General features: G+C 46.8%; 1 protein-coding gene across 11 annotated transcripts in view; it reads right to left on the bottom strand.

Annotated features, from left to right (window-relative positions):
- Window positions 1-23,426, bottom strand: part of EPB41 (erythrocyte membrane protein band 4.1) — a 2,030,480-nt gene that overhangs the window by 1,566,599 nt on the left and 440,455 nt on the right. For all 11 annotated transcript variants that reach the window (XM_069622988.1, XM_069622989.1, XM_069622987.1 and 8 more), the window contains exon 3: window positions 1,380-1,601. In XM_069622988.1, coding sequence (XP_069479089.1) covers window positions 1,380-1,601 — 222 coding nt within the window. The remainder of the gene's footprint in view (window positions 1-1,379; window positions 1,602-23,426) is intronic.

The raw sequence follows: 23,426 nt of genomic DNA, 5'->3' as shown, positions 1-23,426 counted from the left end.
CCGGCAATAACTTTTAGCAGCAAAGCTGGCTGGAACATAAACGCACAATTTTGGGATCAACTAGAAGCAATATTTTGGCGTAAAGTGTTGAAACTTCCCCAAAGCGTTTCGGTGATTGCCATCCGACACGAGTTAAGTATAGAAGCACAATACTGTACAGTTGTGTGGCAATCGATAACAACTTTGCGCAAGATGCGACTGGAATCGACAGTGAAACCCTATGAAATTCTAAACACAAAATCATTGTACTTTGAAAATGATCTTTTAAAAATCTGGGAGGAGAAATGACTAAAGATCTTAAAGGAAGCAGATATATCCATGGAACAAGTGCTGCAGATGCTACAAATCGTAAAAAAGCAGATTCGTCGATGGAACTGGCTCATTAACGAAGAAAAACACATGAAAATGAAGACAACTTGTGACTTCGGCCTAGCGGTACATGAAATTGGTGTGCTTCCAAAATACTTCTCCAAATTTCCCTCACGGTACCATAGAGAACAATTCATCAGACTGCGATTTAATTTATACAAAACCAAAGAGATATCGACACTGAAGTGAGACGGAAAAATAACAGATAACTTATGCCGCTATTGCAATAACGATGTTGAGTCTGTGAAGCATTTGATGATTGCTTGTACAGCAATCTCACCATTACGCAGGTTACACCTTGGGAAATACGTGCCAAAAAACGACAACATGGAGGAATGGTGGAGTTACCTGATTTCTGGTGTGAATCAGCAATTGACTTGTGGAGTTATAAATTTTATGGACAAAGTTATGTCAGATTATCCATAGAATTATTAATCCTGAGCCGTCCATTCTTTGTTTAGTGTCTGTAATGTTGTCAGCTAAGAAGCGTGCGCTGTAAGATTTAAGTTTGTTTTTTATTTCAAAACTAAGTCATAATAATAAAATAAAAAATAAAAATATCCAAGACAAACACGGCTTTGATGGAAAAAGATTTGAAAATGTTTTCATAAAAAGTGCGGACAAGCAGAAATGTTTTAAAAGAAGAAAACACATTGTTGCCACCATAAGGATGTAATGGGTAGAGAATCGAGAGGTGAAGTGGTTCCAATTTGTAATGAGGTCTTCACCCATTGGGGAGGTTGGCGGGGGGAGAGAGAGGAACTGCAATTCAAAATTATGTGTTGTATGTAAATTGTGTAAGATCAGCCTTTTGGGGACTTATGAAACAGGCTGCAAAACGACTTGCAACCCAATACACCATTGCACGCAGCATACAAAACCAAATGTCGAAGATAAATAACTTCAACTCATATCCTGTTGGTACAACATAATTTGCACAATAAATATACATGCTTTGAAATACAGTCCAAGTAAAACAGCTTGAGAGAAACACAAATGCCTACATTTACCTCCACATCACACTCATACACGGTCTCATCAAGTAGGGTGACCTTGCAACGCATGCCTCTGGATTTCTTGACTAGCTTCTGAGAAGAGGTCTTCGGCTCCTTACAAGTTTTTGCCTCAGTATTGTCACCCTTTATACAGTCTGCTGGCTCTTCGCCTTCCTCTTGCTTTGCCTCAAAGTCTTGATCGAATTCCTGGTTGTCCCCCTGGTCCTCTTGAGCTGGCTGTAATGAGGATAATGTAATTAATATAATGCAACAATCGTATAAACTTCATAAGCAGATAAGCACATTTATTGACAATTGTCCCCTATGGCTTACAACATGATTTTCTTTATTTTGATAGTGAAGTCAAACTCCAAACTTTATCGGTGGCACTGCGACTGCAGGCAGGGTAAACTTTTTAAACATCTGGACAATCCACCCTTACTTTACTTTTTATTATACTTAAACACTGATCTCAACATACTGGCCAACTGTACTAGCCTATTAACTGCTCCCCATTTATTAATCTTTCTCCCATCAAAAAGACACACACAACTTCACCACTCATCTGCTTTAAAATGTACCTAGCTCCTCTCTCACCCCTGCCCACCCTCTCAGTATAAAATAACCTGCTCTCTATACAACACCAGTCCCTCTAAATTCCTACTAATCTACAAATCTACAAATTCTTCCCTGGACAGCCCACCACAAAATGCCAACACCACATCAGGCTAAATATCACCACAAGGGGAGGATAGCTCAGGGGCAACGTGCTCGCCTTGGAAGCAAGATGACACGAAGCAACACAGGTTCGATCCCCGGGTCCACGCTCAGAAACCTCTGGGTATTAAGCTTGTTATAAATAACCTATCATATCATAAGCGTGTGCCTACTATCTCTCGCGAGAATTCTTGAGATCTACAGTAGCCTCAATTAGGTTCCTTGGTGGCAACTGTCCCTATATATTAGCTATTATGTAGAAATGATGTGTAGTATGTGTTGGAACATGAAGCGCAGACATTACAAACTAACAGTTCAGAAGTTCAAAACGTTCCCCTTTATCAACTTTTTGCACCATTGTCACTCTACTATCCTACTTTAGCAAAGCACTTTGAAACAGGATTGCTCTACCTACAGATATTCTGTATTGTGATTCCAGTTGAAGCGCTGTGCCTCCCTCAAATAAACACAAGTATGGAAGGCATGTCTCGCTTAGTTACAGGCACAAGCTACTGCAATTTAAATATATGAAGAAGAATTACTATACCCCAATAAATGTAACGCAACTTTAAAACATAACTGTCCTCGATGCAACAGAACACACATCAATTTTGTACATGTGGCCTGGATCTGGCCAGCTGTACAATCATTTGGGAGAAAATGTTGACCATCCAAGTAACTCTATCTTATCGCATGAGAATTGTTTGTTGGATTGCCTAGGTACTGAGGATTCAGGAATAATAGTCAGACACAAGTTAGACATGATTTTAGCTGAAGACAACACAAAAGAGGTTGGGAAAAGGCCTTTGTGGCCCTGCACCAGCAGAGTTTATCTAGCTAAACTCAAAACTGAGGATCTGTCAGTGTCAGAATGTCCAAACAACACTGTCCTGTGTCCAAAGTACTATTCTGACCTTCACATTCTAAACAAAGGAATTTTAAAGCAAAAAGGATAGTGTTGTTGGCTTTGAGTGGATTTTAATTATTAAAAAAAAATATATATGTATAATTTCCACAAAAAGAAATGTCTCAAAGATTAGATAGCCTTGCTCCAGAGGGTTCTTCCCTTCCTTGGATTCTTCGTAGCTTTCTTGCGTTATAAGTAACAGTTCTTGACGTTCCGTTGGGTGTGAGGTGGTCAAAGAGGCAACAGAACCAAGGGAGGACCCTATTCTAGTAATGAGACCTAGCCAACAAAAGGTTAACACAGCAAATCAAAAGAAAACTACATGTCCCAGAAACCACCACGAGAAACGAAACCAAGGAGGGGGCAGAGACAGAATTAAAAAGGGAAAACGGCATAGGTACAACCCAATCATACAGCATGGAAATAAGTGTACCAGAGACTGCCACTGGTACAATGCAGACAGCCCGCATATAGAGGGGTGGCCCCAGAAACATACAGGGTGGGGTCAAACAGTGCATGAAACTAGGTGGAATGAGGAGAGAAAACGCCCTGCAGGTGTGGGGAATGGGAGGGAAAACTGGCTGGAGACTGAAGGGAGGGGAGGAGCAGAGAGGGGCTTAAATGCAGCAACAGAGAGCTCACCAGGTGTTTCTGATTACAGCTGCAAGTCGAGCCGGAGACCAGAGAGGAATGGAAAGGTGATTGCGACTGGGCGTACTAGAAGGCTCACTGAGAGGCACAGGGGAGATCCCTATCAGAGGCGGACTTGCTGAGGAGAAGCGCCAGCCGTCAACCATTAATCAAGGACTGTGCCTTCCGTGTGGATTTTTGTCTTTTTGTTTTCTTAACCCCGTGAACAGAGGGTGAGTCAGACTGAAGGCTAAGGTCCGTGGAGAAAAAGAATTAAGTTGACTTTATTTTCCCTTTTAAAGATGCGAGAAGCCAAGTGGAGCTTCTTTTGAACTCTGGACTTCATTAACCCTTTCACGGAAACCAAACCTCATGAAAACTAATACTGTTTACAAGGAGAGCTGGTGTTTAAGTTAACGCTGCAATAAATCTTAAAATTGCTAAACCTACATCCGGCTACATCCTACTATTTTACAGTCAACAACAAATGATATCTTTAAGATGATTGTCTTTCTTGTATGTATGGTCGGAACACCAGGTGAACTCTCCTGCCATGATTCTTTGTTCTCCAGTCTCTTAGACCAACACAGCCCACTGGCTATTTCTTGTATATTATTCACTTTCACTTGCCTGGTGCATTACCCTACCAGGAACTCCTTTACACATTTGCTATTGCCTGGTATACTCTCCTGCCAGGGCTTCTTGAAAACACACACTTGTAATTGCCTGGAGTACTCTCCTACCAGGGCTTTCTGTAATCTCGTACTTGGAACTGCCTGGTATACTCTCCTGCCAAGGCTTCTCTTGAATGCACAAACGTATAACTGCCTGGTATATTCCATGCACGCATAATAGAGGTGACTAACGCTGTAGATAGGACCCATGTACCATGAGTCACAGAGGGGGCTCATGTAGCTTAGTGAGAGGAATGGTGGAATGCTGCCATATGTGCATCATTTTGCCAGCAATGAAAGGAAGGTTAATAAAACGAGTGCCGTACTGGATGTTTCTACAGATTGGTTCTAGTATGGAACAGCACATCATACAGAGGCAAGTAACGAACACATATGCAGCAGCAGGCGCTGGTGAAGTGACGACAGCCTACGCCCAGAAGTAAGCTATTATTCTATAGTACATTGTTCTATTAAGGCACTGAAGTGGTCGGTGCATACTAAGAGCTCTGTCATTGGGTTCCTTTACAGAGTAAAAGCAGAAATGGGGGCGTTTTCTGATCAATTTGCTGCCAGTCAACCAGGCAACCATGGATACCCCATTTTACGAACGTCGTTAGAGGTGGCACATAACAGAGAAGCCACAGGTAAGATTGTTAAAGGGATGGTCTAGTAAAAAATGTTATTTCAATAGATAGGCCACATAAAAAATAAAATACTAGCATCCTCTGTTTTAAAACTTCCTATGTAAAATTTTGAGCCATTCAAGCTCAAAATTCGAAAAAGCAAGCACAGGGGCGCAGCCATTTTGTGAAATGGAGGCCCTCCTGTGCTGGCTTTTGCTTTTGCGGCACTAATGAAGGAAAAGCCAGCCAGCTGTAGTAAACAAGTCTACTGCTGGGTGGCTTTCCCTTCATTAGTGCCGGGACTCGGAGGACGCGGACCGGAGACCAGAGCAGGAAAGCTGCAGCTGAATCTAGGTAAGTGCTATTTATTTTTTTTACAAAAAATAAGCACTAGCTGTGGTTTTTTTTCTAAGTTTTCCGGGCTGGAGGAGCCTGGAAAACTTAGAAATAAAACCGCAGCTTTAAAAACGTTGTATTTATGTTTGCGGTCGCTTTTGAAGCGACCGCAAACATAAATACAACGTTATTGTGTTGGAAAACGCTGCGGTTTTAAAACCGCAGCGTTTTCCAACACACGCGGTTATGTTTACATGCCGCGTAGTGTTTCTACCTGCAGCTGATTTCCCATTTGGGGCTCTCGGGCTCCCCGTGGGGAGCCCGAGAGCCCCAAATGGGAAAGCAGATTCAGGCAGACACAACGCGGTTGTTTTCCGCAATGCCGCGTTGTGTCTGCCTAAATCTGCTTTTCCATTTGGGGCTCTCGGGCTCCCCGTGGGGAGCCCGTGAGCCCCAAATGGTAAAGCAGATTCAGGCAGACAACGCGGTTGTGTTGGAAAACGCTGCGGTTTTAAAACCGCAGCGTTTTCCAACACAATAACGTTGTATTTATGTTTGCGGTCGCTTCAAAAGCACTTACCGAGATTCAGCTGCAGGGTTCCTGCTCTGGTCTCCGGTCCGCGTCCTCTGAGTCCCGGCACTAATGAAGGGAAAGCCACCCAGCGGTAGACTTTGTTTACTACAGCTGGCTGGCTTTTCCTTCATTAGTGCCGCAAAAGCCAGCACAGGAGGGCCTCCATTTCACAAAATGGCTGTGCCCCTGTGCTTGCTTTTTCGAATTTTGAGCTTGAATAGCTCAAAATTTTACATAGGAAGTTTTAAAACAGAGGATGCTAGTATTTTATTTTTTATGTGGCCTATCTATTTTTGAAATAAAAATTTTTACTAGACCATCCCTTTAAGAGCTGTGGTGGTGAGGTGTCACAATGTAAGGGATGTTTTGCCTACTACAGGAGCTGACACTTCTCCCCTTGTATCTTGTACCCACAGGAAAAGGTATTGTGAAAAATGGGTCAGATCGTCTGGTGGGCTGGCACAGAAGGGGAAAGAAAATCGAATGAAGTGTGCGCAACAAGAAAAAGTTACACACCAGTGCGATACATTGAGTTGGAATTAAATTGTCTAACTTTAGTCCTCTTAAACAGTATACTATAGACAGAAGATGTAATCAAGATTAATTTGTTTTTATTTTGGACACCGGTGAATACAAAGTTGTACTTGGAGTGGTAACATCATTTAGATTCCATTCCTGTCCTGATGAAGGCCGGAGCAATATTTAGCTTGATTATATGGCCAACGAGAACCGGCTGAAACACGTGTCGATGGATAGTTGAATAAATAGACACATTTATGTTATTAGATATAGGTGGATGACAGTAGTTTATTTATTTTGAGTGTGTTATCCCGGCAATTAAACTGGGTGTGCTTCTGTAACGTGAAGGTAGTTGTCAGTTTCCAGGGTAGTTGAACTCGTTGTGTAGTAGTAGAGTTCTACCTACCAATGTAATCCTCTGGGTACCCGAGGTTAAACCCAGAGGAGCCAATTAGTCGAAAGATGGAACACCAGACGAAGGACCAGGCTCTGTAAAGGAACAATGGCACGTTAGTCTGCAGGTCAAGGATAATCAAATTGTGCAAGAACTAGCAGGGCTTTAATCTTTAGAGAAGAACTGGCAAGACACTAACCTAAAGTTAGATCAGGTTTTCTAGTGTGGTTTAGGAGGCTTCAATTCCCATCAAAATGATAACACTAAAGAATAACAAGATGCAAGATAAGCTAAAAGCAATTCACAGACATCAAGGTAGAAGAATACTGTCAAGGACAGTGACATACCAGGACGGACTCCTGCTAGACTTGGATAGTCCCACAGAATAACCAGTGTATTATCTAACCCGACGGCACGACGACGCTGGACGGAAACGAAAGTATCTAGTCCCAGGACTGTCCCGCCGGCACGAGGACGCCTAACGACCTGAGCGCCAAGTAATGTGCAGTCTCCAATTCATGGCGCCTTGAAGAAATACACTGGTGCAGTGTGGAAATGTTTCAATGAAGCCAATCCAAAGTGGATGTGAAAATGCAGCGTAGTCAACAGGTCTAGGTATTGGAGTGGATGTTCCGGTTGTTGAAATGAGCAGGTAAGTAACAATCCAGAGTCAAAGAAAATGGAGACTGAAGATAGTGGGATTCCAGGGGCGTTCCGAGTCTGATAACGTGCAGGCAGAGAGGTCTCCAATTAGCAGGCAAGGGAATCGCAGAGGCGTTCCGGGTTTGTCAACATGCGGGCGGCAAGCTATCAGTTCAGCAGGCAAAAGGCAATTCGTTACAATGGCCCGGGTCGGAAATGGAAAAACTGGAAAGCAAGACAAGGCACAAAACACAAGGATACAATAAAGAGTGCCAAAGAGTACGAAGCCGTAATCTTTTGCAAAATCAGCAGCAGTGATCTGCGCAAGCCGGAAGTATTTTATGGGTTGACATGGAAACATACTCCTCCCCATAAACGTCACACGCTGGAACAGGAATGCATCGGACGCCAAAGTCGCAATGGCAACCTATGTCCGATACATCAAGGTAATAGAGGACAGTGAAAGCGAGATGGTGCCACAAGAGACTTTTTTAACGCAGCTTTCTTCCTGCATGCAGCTCGTCCCGTAATTCGGCAAGTGTTCTTATTTTTGGGCCGTTGGTTAACACGTGGTTTGTATTTGTGTTAACAAAAGAAAGTATGAAGACATTCATTTATGTAGTTCTAGCTCTGTCTGGGACTATTTGTCTTGATCACAGTTTTGTAGAGATATGGTATCATGGCCTGGAGGATCAAACTTAACAAGGTACCCTTGGGAAGTGTATATGGTATATTCTCCTGCCAGGGCTTTTTAGGTGTGAGCTCCAACCCACCTTTGATGGGTCTGTCTTTGTAGCCTTCCTGGCTAAAATACTTGGTTTCTTAAATATTGGATTTTTATTCTCCCTTTCATATACTCGTAACATACATGAACAAACTTGAAAGTCCCCCGCTTGTGAATAAACAATCACCCTCGACCTCAGGGGTACGTAATAGCTGGGCTGACAATTTTGGGATTGAATTATCTGATATTCAATGGAAGCGAATGTGTGAGCACACCAAAAATGTCTCCCTACATTTTATGTTTAGATGTATGCAATATAAGAACAAGTTACTTCTTACCTTGTAACATTCTTTCGATGGGATGTTCCTCCGAAGTATTCTTATCTTTGATAGATAATCTCCCAGCTTGCTGGCCTTGGAAAAAATGTTAGTAGAGGGCGCTGCGCATCGACGTCCCTCGAACCGATGTCCCTTGACGGCCTCCGTATCGGCTCCGACGTCACCACGCGTATAAATAGACTTGCGCAGTGTCCGTTGCTCAGTTCCGTTTTAACATTAACAGTTGTTTTATATGAATTGGTTATTGACCTTGAAGGAGCGTAAACTGCAACCACAAGGGAAGTATTACTGCAGGGATGGATGGTAGGCGCGATAAGGAATATGTCGGAACATCCCATCGAAACAACGTTACAAGGTAAGAAGTAACTTGTTCTTCGAAGGGATTGTGTCCTCCGACGTATTCCTTATCTTTGATAGACTCCCATAGCAGTGGTGTGCAATAGGAGGTGGGAGTAAAACGCCCCGTTTCCTTTTAGGAATGAACCGAATGTAATAGGGCTTTGCCAAACCTAGTCTCTTGACTGGAGGAGGAATCCAGGTTGTAAAATCTTGTGAAGGTATGTGCGGACGACCATATAGCAGCCGCACATATGTTTCGAACCAGAACCCCCCTTTGGAGGGCCGAGGAGGCTGCGATACCCCTGGTTGAATGAGCCCTAAGATTTTGAGGAGGCTCTTTTCCTGCCAGTTTGTAACATTCCAGGATGGCCAAAATAATCCATCTGGAAATGGTTTGTTTTGTTATCGGTATTCCCAACTTGTGCCCCGAGTAACCCACGAACAGTTGGTCTGCTTGCCTAATCCTAGCAAGTCTGCTGATGTAAAAGCTTAAAGCCTGCCTTGGGTCCAGCCTATGTAGCCTTTCTTCCTCTTTCCCCGGATGGGGAGGCGGATAGAATGAAGGTAAAGTAATTTTCTGAGTGATGTGGAATTCAGAAACCACCTTTGGGAGGAAATTAGGCTTCAACTGTATGACAACCTTGTCTTTATGAAAAATTGTATGAGGGGGTTTACAAGATAGAGCTTGTAATTCGCTCACCCTTCTAGCAGATGTTAAAGCCACTAATAAGACAGTTTTAAGGGTGAGAAATCTTAGCGAACAAGAGTGGAGTGGTTTGAAAGGAGTACCGATCAGGAAATTTAAGATTAAATTTAAGTCCCGTAAAGGAACCGGGAAAGGTTTTGCAGGGTAGACATTATTTAATCCCTTTAAAAATTGTATTACTAAGGGTAATTTGAAATACAAAGGTTCCTCCGCAGTGCGCTTGAAGATCGATAGCGCTGCGAGATAGCCCTTGATAGTGCCAACTTGAAGGCCTGAATTTGCCAAGTAGAGTAGAAAGGATAACAGCGTTGGTGTACCACATGAAAAGGGGTCGATATTCTCTTCTCTACACCAGATGCAAAACTTGTTCCAACGGCAGCGGTATAAAGACTTTGTTGCTGGCCTTCTGGCCGAAAGCAACACTTCCATGACGTCATCAGGGAGGTCCAAATCCTTGTATCTCAACCTTTCAGAAGCCAGGCATGAAGGTTGAGGGTTCTGATGTCTGGATGGAAAACCTGACCTCCCTTCTGTGAGAGAAGATTCTCCGTGAGTGGAAGACGAATTGGAGGGCAGATGACATGTCCAGAAGGTCCGGGTACCACGTTCTTCTGGCCCAGTCAGGGGCAATTAGGATCATGGTTCTCCGGAATCTTCTAAACCTCCTGATCATTTGAGGAATGAAAACCCGTCTCGTAGAGCTCCTCTCGGGGGAAATTCCCTTGAACAAAACAGATCGCACTTTCTGTTGGTACTAGTGGCAAACAGATCCACGTGAGGGGTTCCCCAAAGGGCAAAGATCTCCTGAAGGACTTCCTGAGCTAGTTCCCACTCGTGGGAGACTGTGCCCTGCCTGCTCGGAGCATCCGCCGTCAAGTTCTTCTCTGCGGCTAGGTGGACTGCCGATAGAGAGATTCCTTCTTGGATTGCCCAAAACCAGATCTGCATTGCCTCTCTGCACAGTGGTTGTGATCCTACGCCTCCTCTTTTGTTGAGGTAGTGCATGGCCACTGTGTTGTCCGTCATTATCAGGACATTTTTCCCCTGTACAGATGGCAGAAAAGCTTTCAGCGCTAGTCTGATTGCTCTCAGCTCTAACAGGTTGATATGTAGTCTGGACTCCGATGGAGACCAACGACCGCTGATGGTCAAGTCGTTGGTATGGGCTCCCCACCCCGTGAGTGAGGCATCTGTGACTACTGTTATCTCCGGCCATGGTTGCCAAAACAGTTTCCCCTTCAAGATGTTTTTCTGGCAGGCCCACCACTGAAGGTCTCGAGCCACCTTGTCCGGAATCTGAAGGAGGTCTGTCATTCTCCCTGAGAATTGCGACCACTGAGTTCTCAGTGCCCACTGAAGAGATCTCATTCTCAGGCGAGCCTCTGGCACAAGGAAGATGCAGGCAGCCATGAGGCCTAGCGACCTCAAAAAGTCGAAGGCTGGGAGACGTTGGGCATTTTGAAACTTGGTGACCCATCCGCAGAATATCTTGAGCCCTCACCTCTGGTGGCGAGGCTTTTCCCAGGGAAGTGTCCAGGACCGCTCCAATGAACTGGAGTCTCTGTGATGGTATCATCTGTGACTTCTTTAAATTGAGGGAGAAGCCCAGTTTGTGAAGGAAGTGCCAGACATAATCTAGCTGGATCTGAGCTTGTTCCGAAGATACAGCTCTGATCAGCCAATCGTCCAGGTAGGGGTAGACGTGGATCCCTTCCCTCCTTAGACTTGCCGCCACGACCGACATTAGCTTGGTGAAGACCCTCGGGGCGGAGGTCAGCCCAAATGGCAGAACTCAAAATTGATAATGAGAGCCGCCAATTGCGAACCTCAGGTATTTCCTGTGTTTGAAATGGATTTGCACATGGAAATAAGCATCCTGGAGGTCCAGAGATACCAGCCAGTCCTGGAGCTGGAGCGCCTGAAGGATCCGAGAGAGAGTTACCATCTTGAACTTGTCCTTCCTGAGGAACTTGCTCAATTCTCGTAAGTCCAAGATAGGTCTCAGTCCTCTGTCTTTCTTCAGTATGAGAAAGTAGGGGGGGAGTACCGGCCCTTGTTCCTCTCCGATACAGGTACCGGTTCTATGGCACCTTTCTCTAGTAGGTCAACAATTATCTGCAAGAGGAGCGGATCTGGAACTCTCAGAGAGCTGTTCCCCGGTGGATGACTCTGAGGGATGCGTAGAAAAGGCAGGCAGTAACCTTGGGCAACTGTTTCCAATGCCCAAGCATCTGACGTAATAGCCTGTCATTCCGTCAGATGTTGAGTTAACCTGCCCCCTACTGGTGTTTTGTGAAGAGAGTCCTCAGAGCGGTTTGGAGGCGGCTGATGCAAATGCCGAGGGTAAAGAGGCACCTGCTGCTGCTGCGGCTTTTGTGTTTTTACCCCGTCCACCTCGGGTGAATTTCTTCTGACCCCTTTGAACTGGCTGTCCTCTGCTCTTTCCGAATACGGAATAGAAGCAAAAGGACTTACCTCTCCACGAGGTTCCTGAGGGGCGATATGGTGTCTGACGGATTGCAGCTCCTAAGGATTTTGCTGCTGCCTTTGATGTTTGTAGTTTTTCTAAACTGTCGTCCGCCTTCTTACCAAACAAAGAAGAGCCGTCAAAGGGCATATTCAAGAGTCTGCTTTGCACATCTGGAGCAAAACCAGACTTTCGCAACCAAGCAAATCTCCTGGTTGTTGTACTTGCCCCCATGGCCCTGCTGATACTATCAGCAGAATCGATGCCAGTCTGAAGGGATTTGCACATTGCATCCTTACCATCCTTAATGATGTTGAGAAACGCTTCCCTTTCTTCTCCCTCCGGGAGGCAGTCAGCCGCTGATGAAGCACACTCCCAAACTGTGTGGCTGACCCTTGCGAGGGTACAAGTAGAATTGATGGATTTCAACGCCATGCTACATGCGGAAAATACTTTTTTGGCCATAGAGTCATATCTCTTATCATCCCTGTCCTGTGGAACAGTAGGGTAAGCCGATTTACTACCTGCTGAAGTAGCTGCCTGAACAACCAGACTCTCCGGAGTTGGGTGTTTGGATAAATATTCAGGGTCAGCAGAAGACACCCGATATTTAGCTGATAGTTTCTTGTTAACTGCCGGGATAACCTCAGGTGTTTCCCAGTTTGCCAATATTCTCCTTTGTAATGCTGCATGAAATGGCACTACAGGATCCTCCTGTGGACCTTTGACCAAGATGTCTGTGAGGTCGTCTTGCTGAAAAGCAGGTGAGGGTGTGGACCATCACATAAACTCTATTATCCTTGCCATCAAGGTTCTGTAAGGGGTTTCAGCAGGTTCTGGTGTGGAAAATTCCACTTCTGGGGAAGTGTCCAACCCACTTGCTTCGTGTAGGGTTTCATGGAGGTCTTTCAACCTACCTTCCTCAGAGGTAAATTCCTCTAGTGCAGGAGTTGCAGATCTCTGCAACTCAAAAGGTCTTTCCTGATCTGAATCCTCCCCTACTTCATAAATAGAAGATAAGACCCTGGAGTGGTCAGGTCTTGAAAATTGTATAAATCCCATATCCAGAGCAGAAGGAGCCAGATTTGTCATTATTGGCTGAGAAAACGTCAATGTTGTCGACGCAGACGTTAAAGGCTTCGAAGCCATCGAAAAAGGCGTCGAGAAAGGTGGTAGAGGCCTCGATGAACTGGAGAGTATCGGGATTCTACTCGAGGTTGTCGACGACATTCTCGTGCTCGAGGCTCTGGGTATGGCCACTAGCTGTGAGGTGGCCGTGGGTTTGTCCTTTCTCGGCGTCGACGTCGAAGACAGCGTCGACTCGACTGACCTGTGCATCGAAGAACCCTTCGAAAACGGTGTCGACGACGCCGATCTTTGTGTTGAAGGGAAGGGATCCTCGACGACAGCGTCGAAGACGCAACTTTGCCTTTACTCGAAGGTTTGTGACGCTCTTGAGTGGCTTCTTTCGCCGGGTACTGCGACTCGCTGCTTTTTGATTTTTCGGGTCTTTCACCCAGGGTATCACCCTCAGCAGTCTTCGAGGGGGTGGAGGGCGCTTTCTCGAAGATGCTTAGCATCTTTTTCCTGAATTCCTCCCACTCAGCCTGAGAGCTATGTTTAGTGGGACAGGAGACCCTTTTTGGGGAAACAGAAGAAGACTAAAACGAGGAAGGGGATCTTCGATGTCTATTGTTTGAATGCTTAGCTCTCGAAGAGTGATGGGAACTGATTTGAGATCTAGAACGAGAATGTCTTTTATGATGGCGAGGAGACGAATGTCTCGACTCCGCCGAGGAAACCTTCGAAGAAGTTTTAACTGCCTTATCTCTCTCGAGCTTCCCCTTACGCTCCTTCAAGGCTTTCGCTGTCATGGACATGGGTTCAGTCCTCGCACTCGGAGCAATGGTGCTCGATTCCCAGGCACCACAAACAGATCCTGTGATGATCCGTCAACTACATTTTCTTTCCACAGTCTCGACATTTTTTGAAGCCGGACCGTGGAGTCGTCGGTTCGGGTGAGGAAGCCATCGAGTACGAGTCGGTATTCAGGAGGACTATATCGATATATTTGACTGAAGAACTGAGCAACGATATTCCAAGGCCCCACGAAGCGCGGAAAAACGGAACTGAGCAACAGACGCTGAGCGAGTCTATTTATATGGTGACGTCGGCACCGAGGGACGTCGACACGCAGCGCCCTCTACTGAAAGAAAAATTCTGAGTCCAGCAAGCTGGGAGATGATCTATCAAAGATAAGGAATACGTTGGAGGACACAATCCCTTCGAAATTGCTGAATAGACTGTACTATACCCCGATGAAACTTGGCAGGATGTACCAAGGAGCGGAGCACTGTTGTCCCAGATGCTGTTATGACCAGGCGGACCACATTAACATGTTCTGGTCCTGTGCCAACCCAGAAACATTTTGGGTCGCTGTGCTAAAGACTATCGGAAGTGATCGACTCTCCCCTGGGGAGCTCGGCACTGGGAGTGCTATTTGGTATGTGGGGAACGTACCTAACTAGAGACTCCACTCATTTGTGAATACAGGTTGCATGATGGCCAAGCGATGTATACTGTTGAGCTGGCGGAAGGCTACCCCGCCTAATGTCAAAGCTTGATTAGCGGCACTTATCTGGGCTCAAAACTGCAAGGAGATGTAAATAAACTCACTAGCCCCCACATCCCACCCGCTGATGTATGGTCGGAGTTTAAACCTTATCTAGCCAACATTGCCTCCGCTGAATAATTGACTAAATGTACCGCCAAGTCTATGGTTTCCCAATTTGGATTGTATCTAATGACCAATAGAGGTTTCATGGTTTTCTATCCTTGTTTTTTTTTTTAACTTGATTTTAACATTTCTTATATCAACAACCAACAACATTCAACCAATGGAAACAAAAGTAACTCCCCCCGCCCCCCTCTCCCTCTTCCCTCCCTCCCTCTTGATCCAGGAGAAGCAGCCCATCTTATTGTTTTCTCAGCAGAGTTTGTAGAAAGTCATAAAAAGTCACAAGGTGACTTCTATTCGAGGGTCACTGGACGAACAATTCTCCCTTTGCCCAGATTATGGATCTGATTCTTCCTGAGGTTCTATAATTCCCAGCAACGTCATAGACTTCGGGCACCAAGCTCTATATGCGCCCTCCTTTCGATATCCTATCAATTCAGCCCAGTCCGTCCTGAATTTCATATGCTCTCCTTGTATTGAGTAGGTGAGCCACTCCATAGCTAGCACCGACCACATTTTTGTAAGCCACTCGTGCTCTTGTGGTGGTTCTCAGGACTTCCATCTATGTGCCAGCACCAGGGCTGCTGACATCATAATAACATAAACCTTCCGGCGGGACCTGGTGGGAATGTCTCCCAGGATTCCCCCCAGTCCCATCATGTCAAGCCCTCTGTTCTTGCCCCCCACGTTCCCTTAAGTGTGGACCACTGCTCACCGTATTCGAGTCCAGAATGTGTTCAATTTTGGGCATACCCACCAAATGTGGGCCCAAGTGCCAATTCCCCCACAGGCTCTCCAGCACTCCCAGGACGATGTCGGATAGATCTTATTCAATCTGATCACGGTTAGATGCCACTGGACTAATAATTTTACCCAGATCTCGCGAACCTGGATGGACCAGGTTAATTTTGGTATTTGACTCTACTACTGTTGCCAATCCTGCTCTCCAATGTCTGTCCCCGTGTCATCCTGCCATTTCTTCATGTATTTCCTGGACGGGGGTGGTGGGGGGATTTCCCCCCCCTTTATGAATCTGTAGATGGACTCCATTAGTCCCCTATCTCCTGTGTGCATGTCTAAATACTTTTCAAAAGGAGTCAGCGATTGTGTGCCTGCCTGACGCATTACAGGGTAGGAAAGCCAGTGTCGCAGTTGTATGTACCCATATCTGTGGCGTTCCTCTAAGTTAAAGTCCACCTTACACCTCTCAAAGTCCTTAACTTGACCCTCCTGATACATATATCGTATCATTCGACAGCCACCTCTGTACCGTGCATCAAATATTATGTTCTTGCACCCTGGAGTGAATTGTGGGTTCTCAAAGATAGGGGTATATGGGGAAGGGAATGTGGTGATCTGGGATCCTGTTGCTGCAGCGTCCCACGCTTCTTCCGCAGCCGACGTAATATCACTTGCATACATTTGGGGGGGTTCTCTCTGCCTTTGGTTTCCAAAGCATTCCCTCCAGATGCCCCGCAACTACCGCTCTATCCATTGGCATCCACACCTTGTTTCGGTCGTCTCTCTGCCAGTCTCTAATGATTCTGATCTGAGCTGCAAGCTAATACGCCCTGAAGTCCGGCTCGCCCAACCCCCCCCCCCCGGGAACTAAGTCCTCATGAGAGATGCTGCCACCCTCAGCTTTTTTCGGTTCCATATGAATCGACTCGTAATCTTATGTAACATCCTGAAGAACCTACGTGGGGGAGGGGCGTGGCCAGCTAGCCATGCAGTAGGACGCGTCTTCTGGAGCTGCTCCTATGGATCCGTGAAAACACATGCTTTAACTAACTAACAGCGCCTATGAATGGAGGCGGGGGCGTCCAAGCGTATGCTCCGCAATACAGGGGGATTAAACAGCTGAGAGGAAACCCATTCGCAGCTCAAAGTAACATTGTTTGCTGCGACCGCTCCGGTTGACAGCGACACAAGATGGCGGAGAACAAAGGACTCGAATTCTACGACCCGTGAGTTGGCCGGTGAGGACCCGAGCCAGGGTTTCTGTAGGGCGCTGCCGGCTGCGAGTGAGGACGCGCTCGCATTGCAGAGCCGGCAGCCCCTGAGCAATACTAACTTGGTGTATGCAGTGACAGCGGAGCGAAGGGGTTGTGAGCTGTGGCGGCGGGCGTTCGCTTGAGGCGGAGTTTTGTAAGCAGCGTTCGCTATGTGGATGCGCTGCGAGTGGTGGTGGCGGGCATCCACTTGAAGCAAGCAGTGATTGTGGAGCGGAGGGACTGTGAGCGGCGGCGGCGGGCGCCTGCTTGAGGCAGAGCCTCTCAGGCGGCTACGATCGTGGCAGCGGGAGCCTTCCGGGGCTCCGTGAGGTCGCGGAGCGGCGGTGAGGACAGCTGCTTGTGTCCCGGCTGCGGCTGGCGGCGAGGGCACCGAACACTAGAGACATACGATTCCTGCCTGAATCAGCGTACTCGCACTGCTTCCAGCCTGTATACGGCCTGGCTGGAGCAGAGGCGGGAGTAACATTGTAGCACCCCTCTGGGTAATACGGTTGAGGAGAGGTTTTGCCCACACAAATAGTCAAATAACACGTGTGAGTGTTCAGGGCAAAATAATAAATAATAAATTCTTTACCCACATGGAAAGAAATAATAAACACCCCTGGGGTTCAGTGGCTTGAGACTATAACCAGCATGATCAGCATATGGACCCTACGAAGTGACAGCTAGAGGCTGAGTCCCTGTGAGGGGATGTGCACGACAGGGAAGATTTACCCCAGTTGCAGGAGGCATAGTCAATGATGCACAGATCACCCAGAACCTGACAGCATAGTGGCCATATAAATTGTAAAAGTGGCCTCTGGGACGCTGTGAGACCCTTTATACGTGGGAGGATACAACCCACTCATGAATAAGGGCTACTCTACGGCGATCACCCCACGTTTCGGAAGACGCAGTAGCGCAATTGTTACACTGGAGCTTTGGCAACCTGGGGTGCAGGACACAGGCTTCAAAATGGCGGCGCGAGGGATTGCTAGTAAAATCAAGAATAAGCAAGCCACAATGGACACATATGCTAAAACACAGCATTATCCCACTACCACGGCGTCCATAAACCCTGTGACACCAGCGAGTACGGGGGCAACGGAAAATCATCACATATTACCGGCTATCACAGAACTAAAAGACTCATGGGGGTAGCAATGTCAGACCTACGCTCTTCCTTGGAGGCTAAAATAGACGCGGTAGGCATAGAGGTCACCCTGCTGAGACAAGATGTCAGGGGTCTGGCAGAACGGACAACCAACCTGGAAAGTGCGGAAAAGACCAACACGGACACCAGCTCCAGCAACGTAAGGGAGAGCCACGTGCTCACACAACAGGTAGCTAATCTGGAGTCTCGCGCAGAGGAAGCGGGAGAGCGAGAAGGAAAAACATTCGCCTGGTGGGCCTGCCGGAGGGAGAGGAGGGACGGGACCCGACGGACTACGTCGAGAACTTATTTTTACAGGAAATTGGAGCGGAAAAACTCTCGCATGGATTTGTAGTGGAACGTGCGCACAGCGCTCTCACGAGGAAACCCCGACCGGGGGCCCCTCCCCGTGCCATAATCGCCAAAATATTGAACTATAAAGATCGCGAGAAAATACTGGAGTACTTCCGAAAGGGTGGGACAATCGAAAGAGCTTCAAGCACCATCACGGCGTATCCGGATTACACAATGCTGGTCCAGAGACAACGGTACAGCTACGTGGCTATCAAGAGGAGACTACGCTCGGCTGGTATACAATATATGCTTCTATACCCAGCTAAACTGAAGGTGGTGCACAAGAGTAAAATGTTCTTTTTTGACACTCCGGAAGAAGCAACTACATGGCCGGATTTGCAGGGTTGTCCGGAAGGAGATACGGAGGAAGCCCGAGAGGAACTCGATAAGTGACTGCGACATTGTATACACCTTTTTATCGTGGTGTAAGAAGGGCGCCCTGGGGGTGATTGGTTTGTTGGTTTGTCAGTTAGTTAAGAACGGTGATTAATGGGTGTGGCAGAATGATGCGGATTTTCTGTAAATTGTCGCCAATGCAACGTATTTCAAGGACTTGAATACAGTAGCGCGTGTACATACGCAAACTGTGCGGCAATGTGTAGTTAGCTATAAGCTCAGTAGGAGCGGCGGGGTGACAGCCTCCTACCCCCCGATCTATAGTTGTAGTAGTAGTAGGTGTGCCATTAGGGCGACCTCGCCCTGCGGAGCTTCGAGTACAGGCGAGAGCCAGAAAGAGCTTGATGCGGGGGAGCCTGAGATCCAGGGATGGAGCTGGGCAACAGTTGTTGGCCATGGGATGGGTGGCGGGTGGGGGGGGGAGCGGGAAGTTTGGGGCGGTTTTGGTTAAGGGGTGTTTTAAATGGGATACGGGTCTGTATAGATTGGATTGGAATTCAGTACCAGGTTGCACACTGCACCTGTGGGAGGAGGGATGGAATTCGAAGAGGCCATGGGAGCCCTTAAAATAGTTACATGGAACGTACGGGGCTCAACAGTTATTTAAAGAGGAACAAAGTTATGCTGTACTTACGTAGGCAAAAGATAGATATCGCACTGCTGCAAGAAACTCACCTTACATGGGAGAGGATGGATAAGATTGCTGGGAAGTGGAAGGGAGTGTTGGTGGGCTCATCATACTCTGCTTATGCGAGGGGAGTGCTTATCTGGGTGGCGCCACATGTCCCTTTTCAGCGACTGCAAGTGGTAGCTGAGACAGATAGGAGGATGGTTATACTGAAGGGACTGGTGGAAAATAGGGAGATAAGCATAGTCAATACGTACGCCCCGAACCAGAACACAGCGGCGCATATGAGAACATTATGCACTAATCTGAGCATGTGTGGGAAGCGCGATGGTCTGGGGAGGGGACTTTAATTGCGTACTGAACCCGAGGGTGGACAGATCGGATGGGAAGATGGATAGACCGGCCCCTGCTGCCAAAGCGTTGCAGACATTGCTGAGTGACTTTGGCCTGGAGGATGCATGGAGAGTGAGACACCCCCAGGAAAGGCAATACTCACATTATTCTGCCCCACAACAGTTATCCACGAGGTTGGATTATGTCTTCACTTCACCTGAAATGATAGCGGAAATTACACAAATAGAGTACAAAGCTAGGGTCCTTTCGGACCACTCGCCCCCGATTCTCGAATGGCAATACCGCCCCCCGAGAGCGAGGATCCCGACATGGCGTCTACGTGCGGAGCATTGAGAGATCCCTTCTTTAGGGAGGACTTGAGGGAGGAGATTGTAAATTACTTTGAAACAAATACTGAGAGTGTGGACTCTGCAGGGACACTATGGGAGGCCTTCAAAGTTGTGATGAGGGGAGTAGCCATAGCAAAATCTAAGGGTCTACAAGGTGGGATCTTAGCTGAACTACAGGAGACGGAGGAGAAACTGGAAGAGGCTTTAAAGGGCGAAGATGATACAGCAGAGAAGTTAGAATTGACACTCGGGCTACAGCAAAAATGTGCAGAATATTGGGACAGATTGTGTAACCTCAATTATAACAAATATGTAGAGAGACAGCACGTGGGAGGGGATAAACCGGGGAGACTTTTGGCGTGGTTATATAAGAGTGAGACCCCCAGAGTCACAATCAGGACTAAAGAGAGGGAAGACGGTAGCGTAGTAGACACCCAGGAGGGGGTTAATCAAGCATTTGTGGACTATTATATGGCGTTATATGGGGACGATGGTGAGGGTAGTCGCGCTATGATGGTAGAAACGCTGGAGGACATAGGGTTGCCAAAAATAAGCGAGGAAGAGAGAGAGGAACTAGATGCACCTATTACCTTAGAAGAACTAGGGGAGGTGGTGAGGCAGTTGCCTACTAGCAAAACTCCAGGGACAGATGGACTCCCAAGCAAGTTTTATAAAGTATATATGGAAGAGGTCCTTCCCCCACTGCTAGAAATGTTTAAATGAAGCGTTCCAGACAGGAAGCTTACCGGATTCACTGAGAGAGGCCATCATAATACCGCTCCCCAAACCTAATAAGCCTGGGCACAGCTGCGGCTCCTATAGACCCTTGTCGATGTTGAAGCAAGACAGTAAGATATTGACCGTTGTTTTATCAAATAGACTGAAGAAGGTTATTGGCAAACTAATACACCCGGATCAAACGAGCTATGTCCCAAATAGAAATATTACCAATAACCACAGACGACTCCAAAGAATTATTGAGAACGGTAGCGAAGGTCATGATGAAATGGCAATTGTGTCTTTGGACGCAATTAAGGCGTTTGATTCAATCAAATGGCCATGGCTGCTCGCGGCCCTGGAGGGCTACGGGTTAAGGCCTGGATATGTAAGGTTGGCAAAAATGTTATAAAGCGAACCGCTGGCTAGGGTTAAGACAGGATCTGTGATATCGGGAAGGTGGCAGCTCAGCAGGGGCACCAGGCAGGGATGCCCGTGGTCTCCAATGCTCTACATATTGGCCCTGGAACCTCTAGCAATATACCTGAGACAGCAATATGACACCATAGGCATCGAGGTGAAAGGGGAGCGACATTTGATCTCTCTATACGCAGATGACATGCTAGTGTACTTACGATATCCAGAGGAAAATCTCCAGTACATGCTGGAAGTGATGGATAGATACGCTGAGTTGTCTGGTATAGTGGTGAACCCCCAGAAGTCCAGCATGTTCCCACTAGGGGGGTACATAGGGATTCCACCGGAGAGATTGCCTGTATTGCAAGTGCCATGGGCGGGCAGCACATTCCGGTTTTTGGGGATAAATATATACCTCACGGTGGAAGAGGAGCATAGGTGCAACACAGAAGTAGCCATTAAAAAAATTGAGAAGTGCATGCAATTCTGGGCAAAGCTACCCTTAGCAATGATGGGGCGGGGAGCAATGCTAAAGATGGTGCTTCTGCCAAGGCTTTTACACTACTTTGCGAATATACCGTACCTGATTCCTAAGAAGTTCTTCACCAAATTGAACAGCATGTGTAGGGACTTCTTGTGGCATGGCACGCGGAATAGAATGGCGTTATGGAAGCTACAAAATTTCCATGACAAAGGAGGGATAAAATTGCCTAACTATGAGGTGTATTACATGGCAAGCCAGTTGCAATATGTCACCAAATGGCTATCTGACAAGGAAACCTCGGAATCTAGGCTGTTTGGGCACGACTGTGCACCATTTTACTTGAAAGAGATGATGTTGTTACCCAGGGTGGAAATGATGGGGCGCCCTCAGATGATGCTACTAGGGTGGAAGATGTGGCGTAGGGCATGCCAGATGATGGAGAACCCGTTCCCATGCTCTCCGCAGGTACCATTGGTTGCACTGACAGGGTCAGATGCGCAGCTACGTATGATAATCAGGAACCACTGGGAACTGGTTGGGGTGGCAACAATGGGTGGGAGGGCTCTAGTATTACCTTTGAGGGGTGCGAGAAGAAACTGGGTTGCACGAGGGCCAGTATATTACATATCATAGAACGGTTCAGAGAATTAAAAAAACATGGCCTGAAACTGTGTTGGAGGAGGAATCAGATGCCACCATAGACACGATATACAACACAGCGGAAGGGGGCCATGAGATTTCCAGAATATATGAAATGTTGATGTTTAAAGTGGGGAAGGAGGTTACGCAGTTGAGATTAGATTGGGAAACGGAAGTTGGAGCCCTGATGGAGGACGGGATGTGGGAACGGGCGCAGGGGTATCATAAGAAGGTATCTAGAAACGCGAGACTGAAACAGATTCAACTGTATATAACGCATAGAGCATATATGACACCTTGGACGATATCGAGATTTGGGAGCGCAGGACAGCAAGCATGCCCCAAGTGTGATGAAGAGAACGCAGGCATGGTACATATGTTCTGGTCATGCCCCGTTATAGAACGCTTTTGGAGGGAAGTGAAAGAGAAACTGGAAAAAAAAGGGGGTCAAGATTGTAGTGGACACAGTGTGGGCCTGCCTGCTGGGGGGGTTCCCAAGTTCACAGAAGCTCAAGCATGTGAGTAAACTGAGGGATCTGGCTTATGTGCTTGCAAAAAGGAGAATTGCCATGGGATGGAAGATATGCCACATGCCAAATGTGGAGGTGTGGTGGAGAGATTTGCAAAAATGGGCGGAAGCAGAAACCATGGTATGGCAAGAAGCGTGTAACACAGGGGGGGGGGGGAGGAGACCGAGTCCCTGATGGCCTGGAAATTATTGATAGCCAAGCTGTTTGGGTCAATAGGAGACCCGGCAGGACCTGAAGGAAGGGAGACCGTACCACAGGATGCTGAAACAGAATGTTTTAAGTAATAGACTCGTTAAGGGGGGTGGGAGAAGGGAAGCAGTGGCCAGAAGTTCCAAAAAGTGTAATGAAACTGTTGATATATGCACTGCCTATTTGGTTTGTATTGTTTGGTTGTGTTTATAAATCAATAAAATGTTTAAAAAAAAAAAAACAAAAAAAAAAGAACCTACGTGGGACTATGACTGGAAGCGCCGCAAAATGGTATAGAAGCAGAGGCAAAATTGCCATCTTTAGTACATTAATGCGTCCTAGCCAGGAAATGTTTAGGGGACCCCAGTCAACTAATTTTGATTTAATTTTCTCTATTAGGGGGAGGTAATCTGCCCCAAAAAGTTCCCCCACCATCCTTGTGAGATGCACTCCTAAATATTTAATGTGCTTATCTGCCCAATCAAAGGCATGCGTAGATCTAATATATCGTTCAGTGGACTGTGATAATCCCAAGCTTAATATTTTTGATT

This window comes from Ambystoma mexicanum, chromosome 11 (genome assembly GCF_040938575.1).
Source record: "Ambystoma mexicanum isolate Mex_15411 chromosome 11, UKY_AmexF1_1, whole genome shotgun sequence".
In the NCBI taxonomy this organism is placed as follows: Eukaryota; Metazoa; Chordata; class Amphibia; order Caudata; family Ambystomatidae; genus Ambystoma; species Ambystoma mexicanum.
The sequence above is the reverse complement of the archived record's forward strand: the minus strand, read 5'-3'. Positions and strand labels throughout refer to the sequence as shown.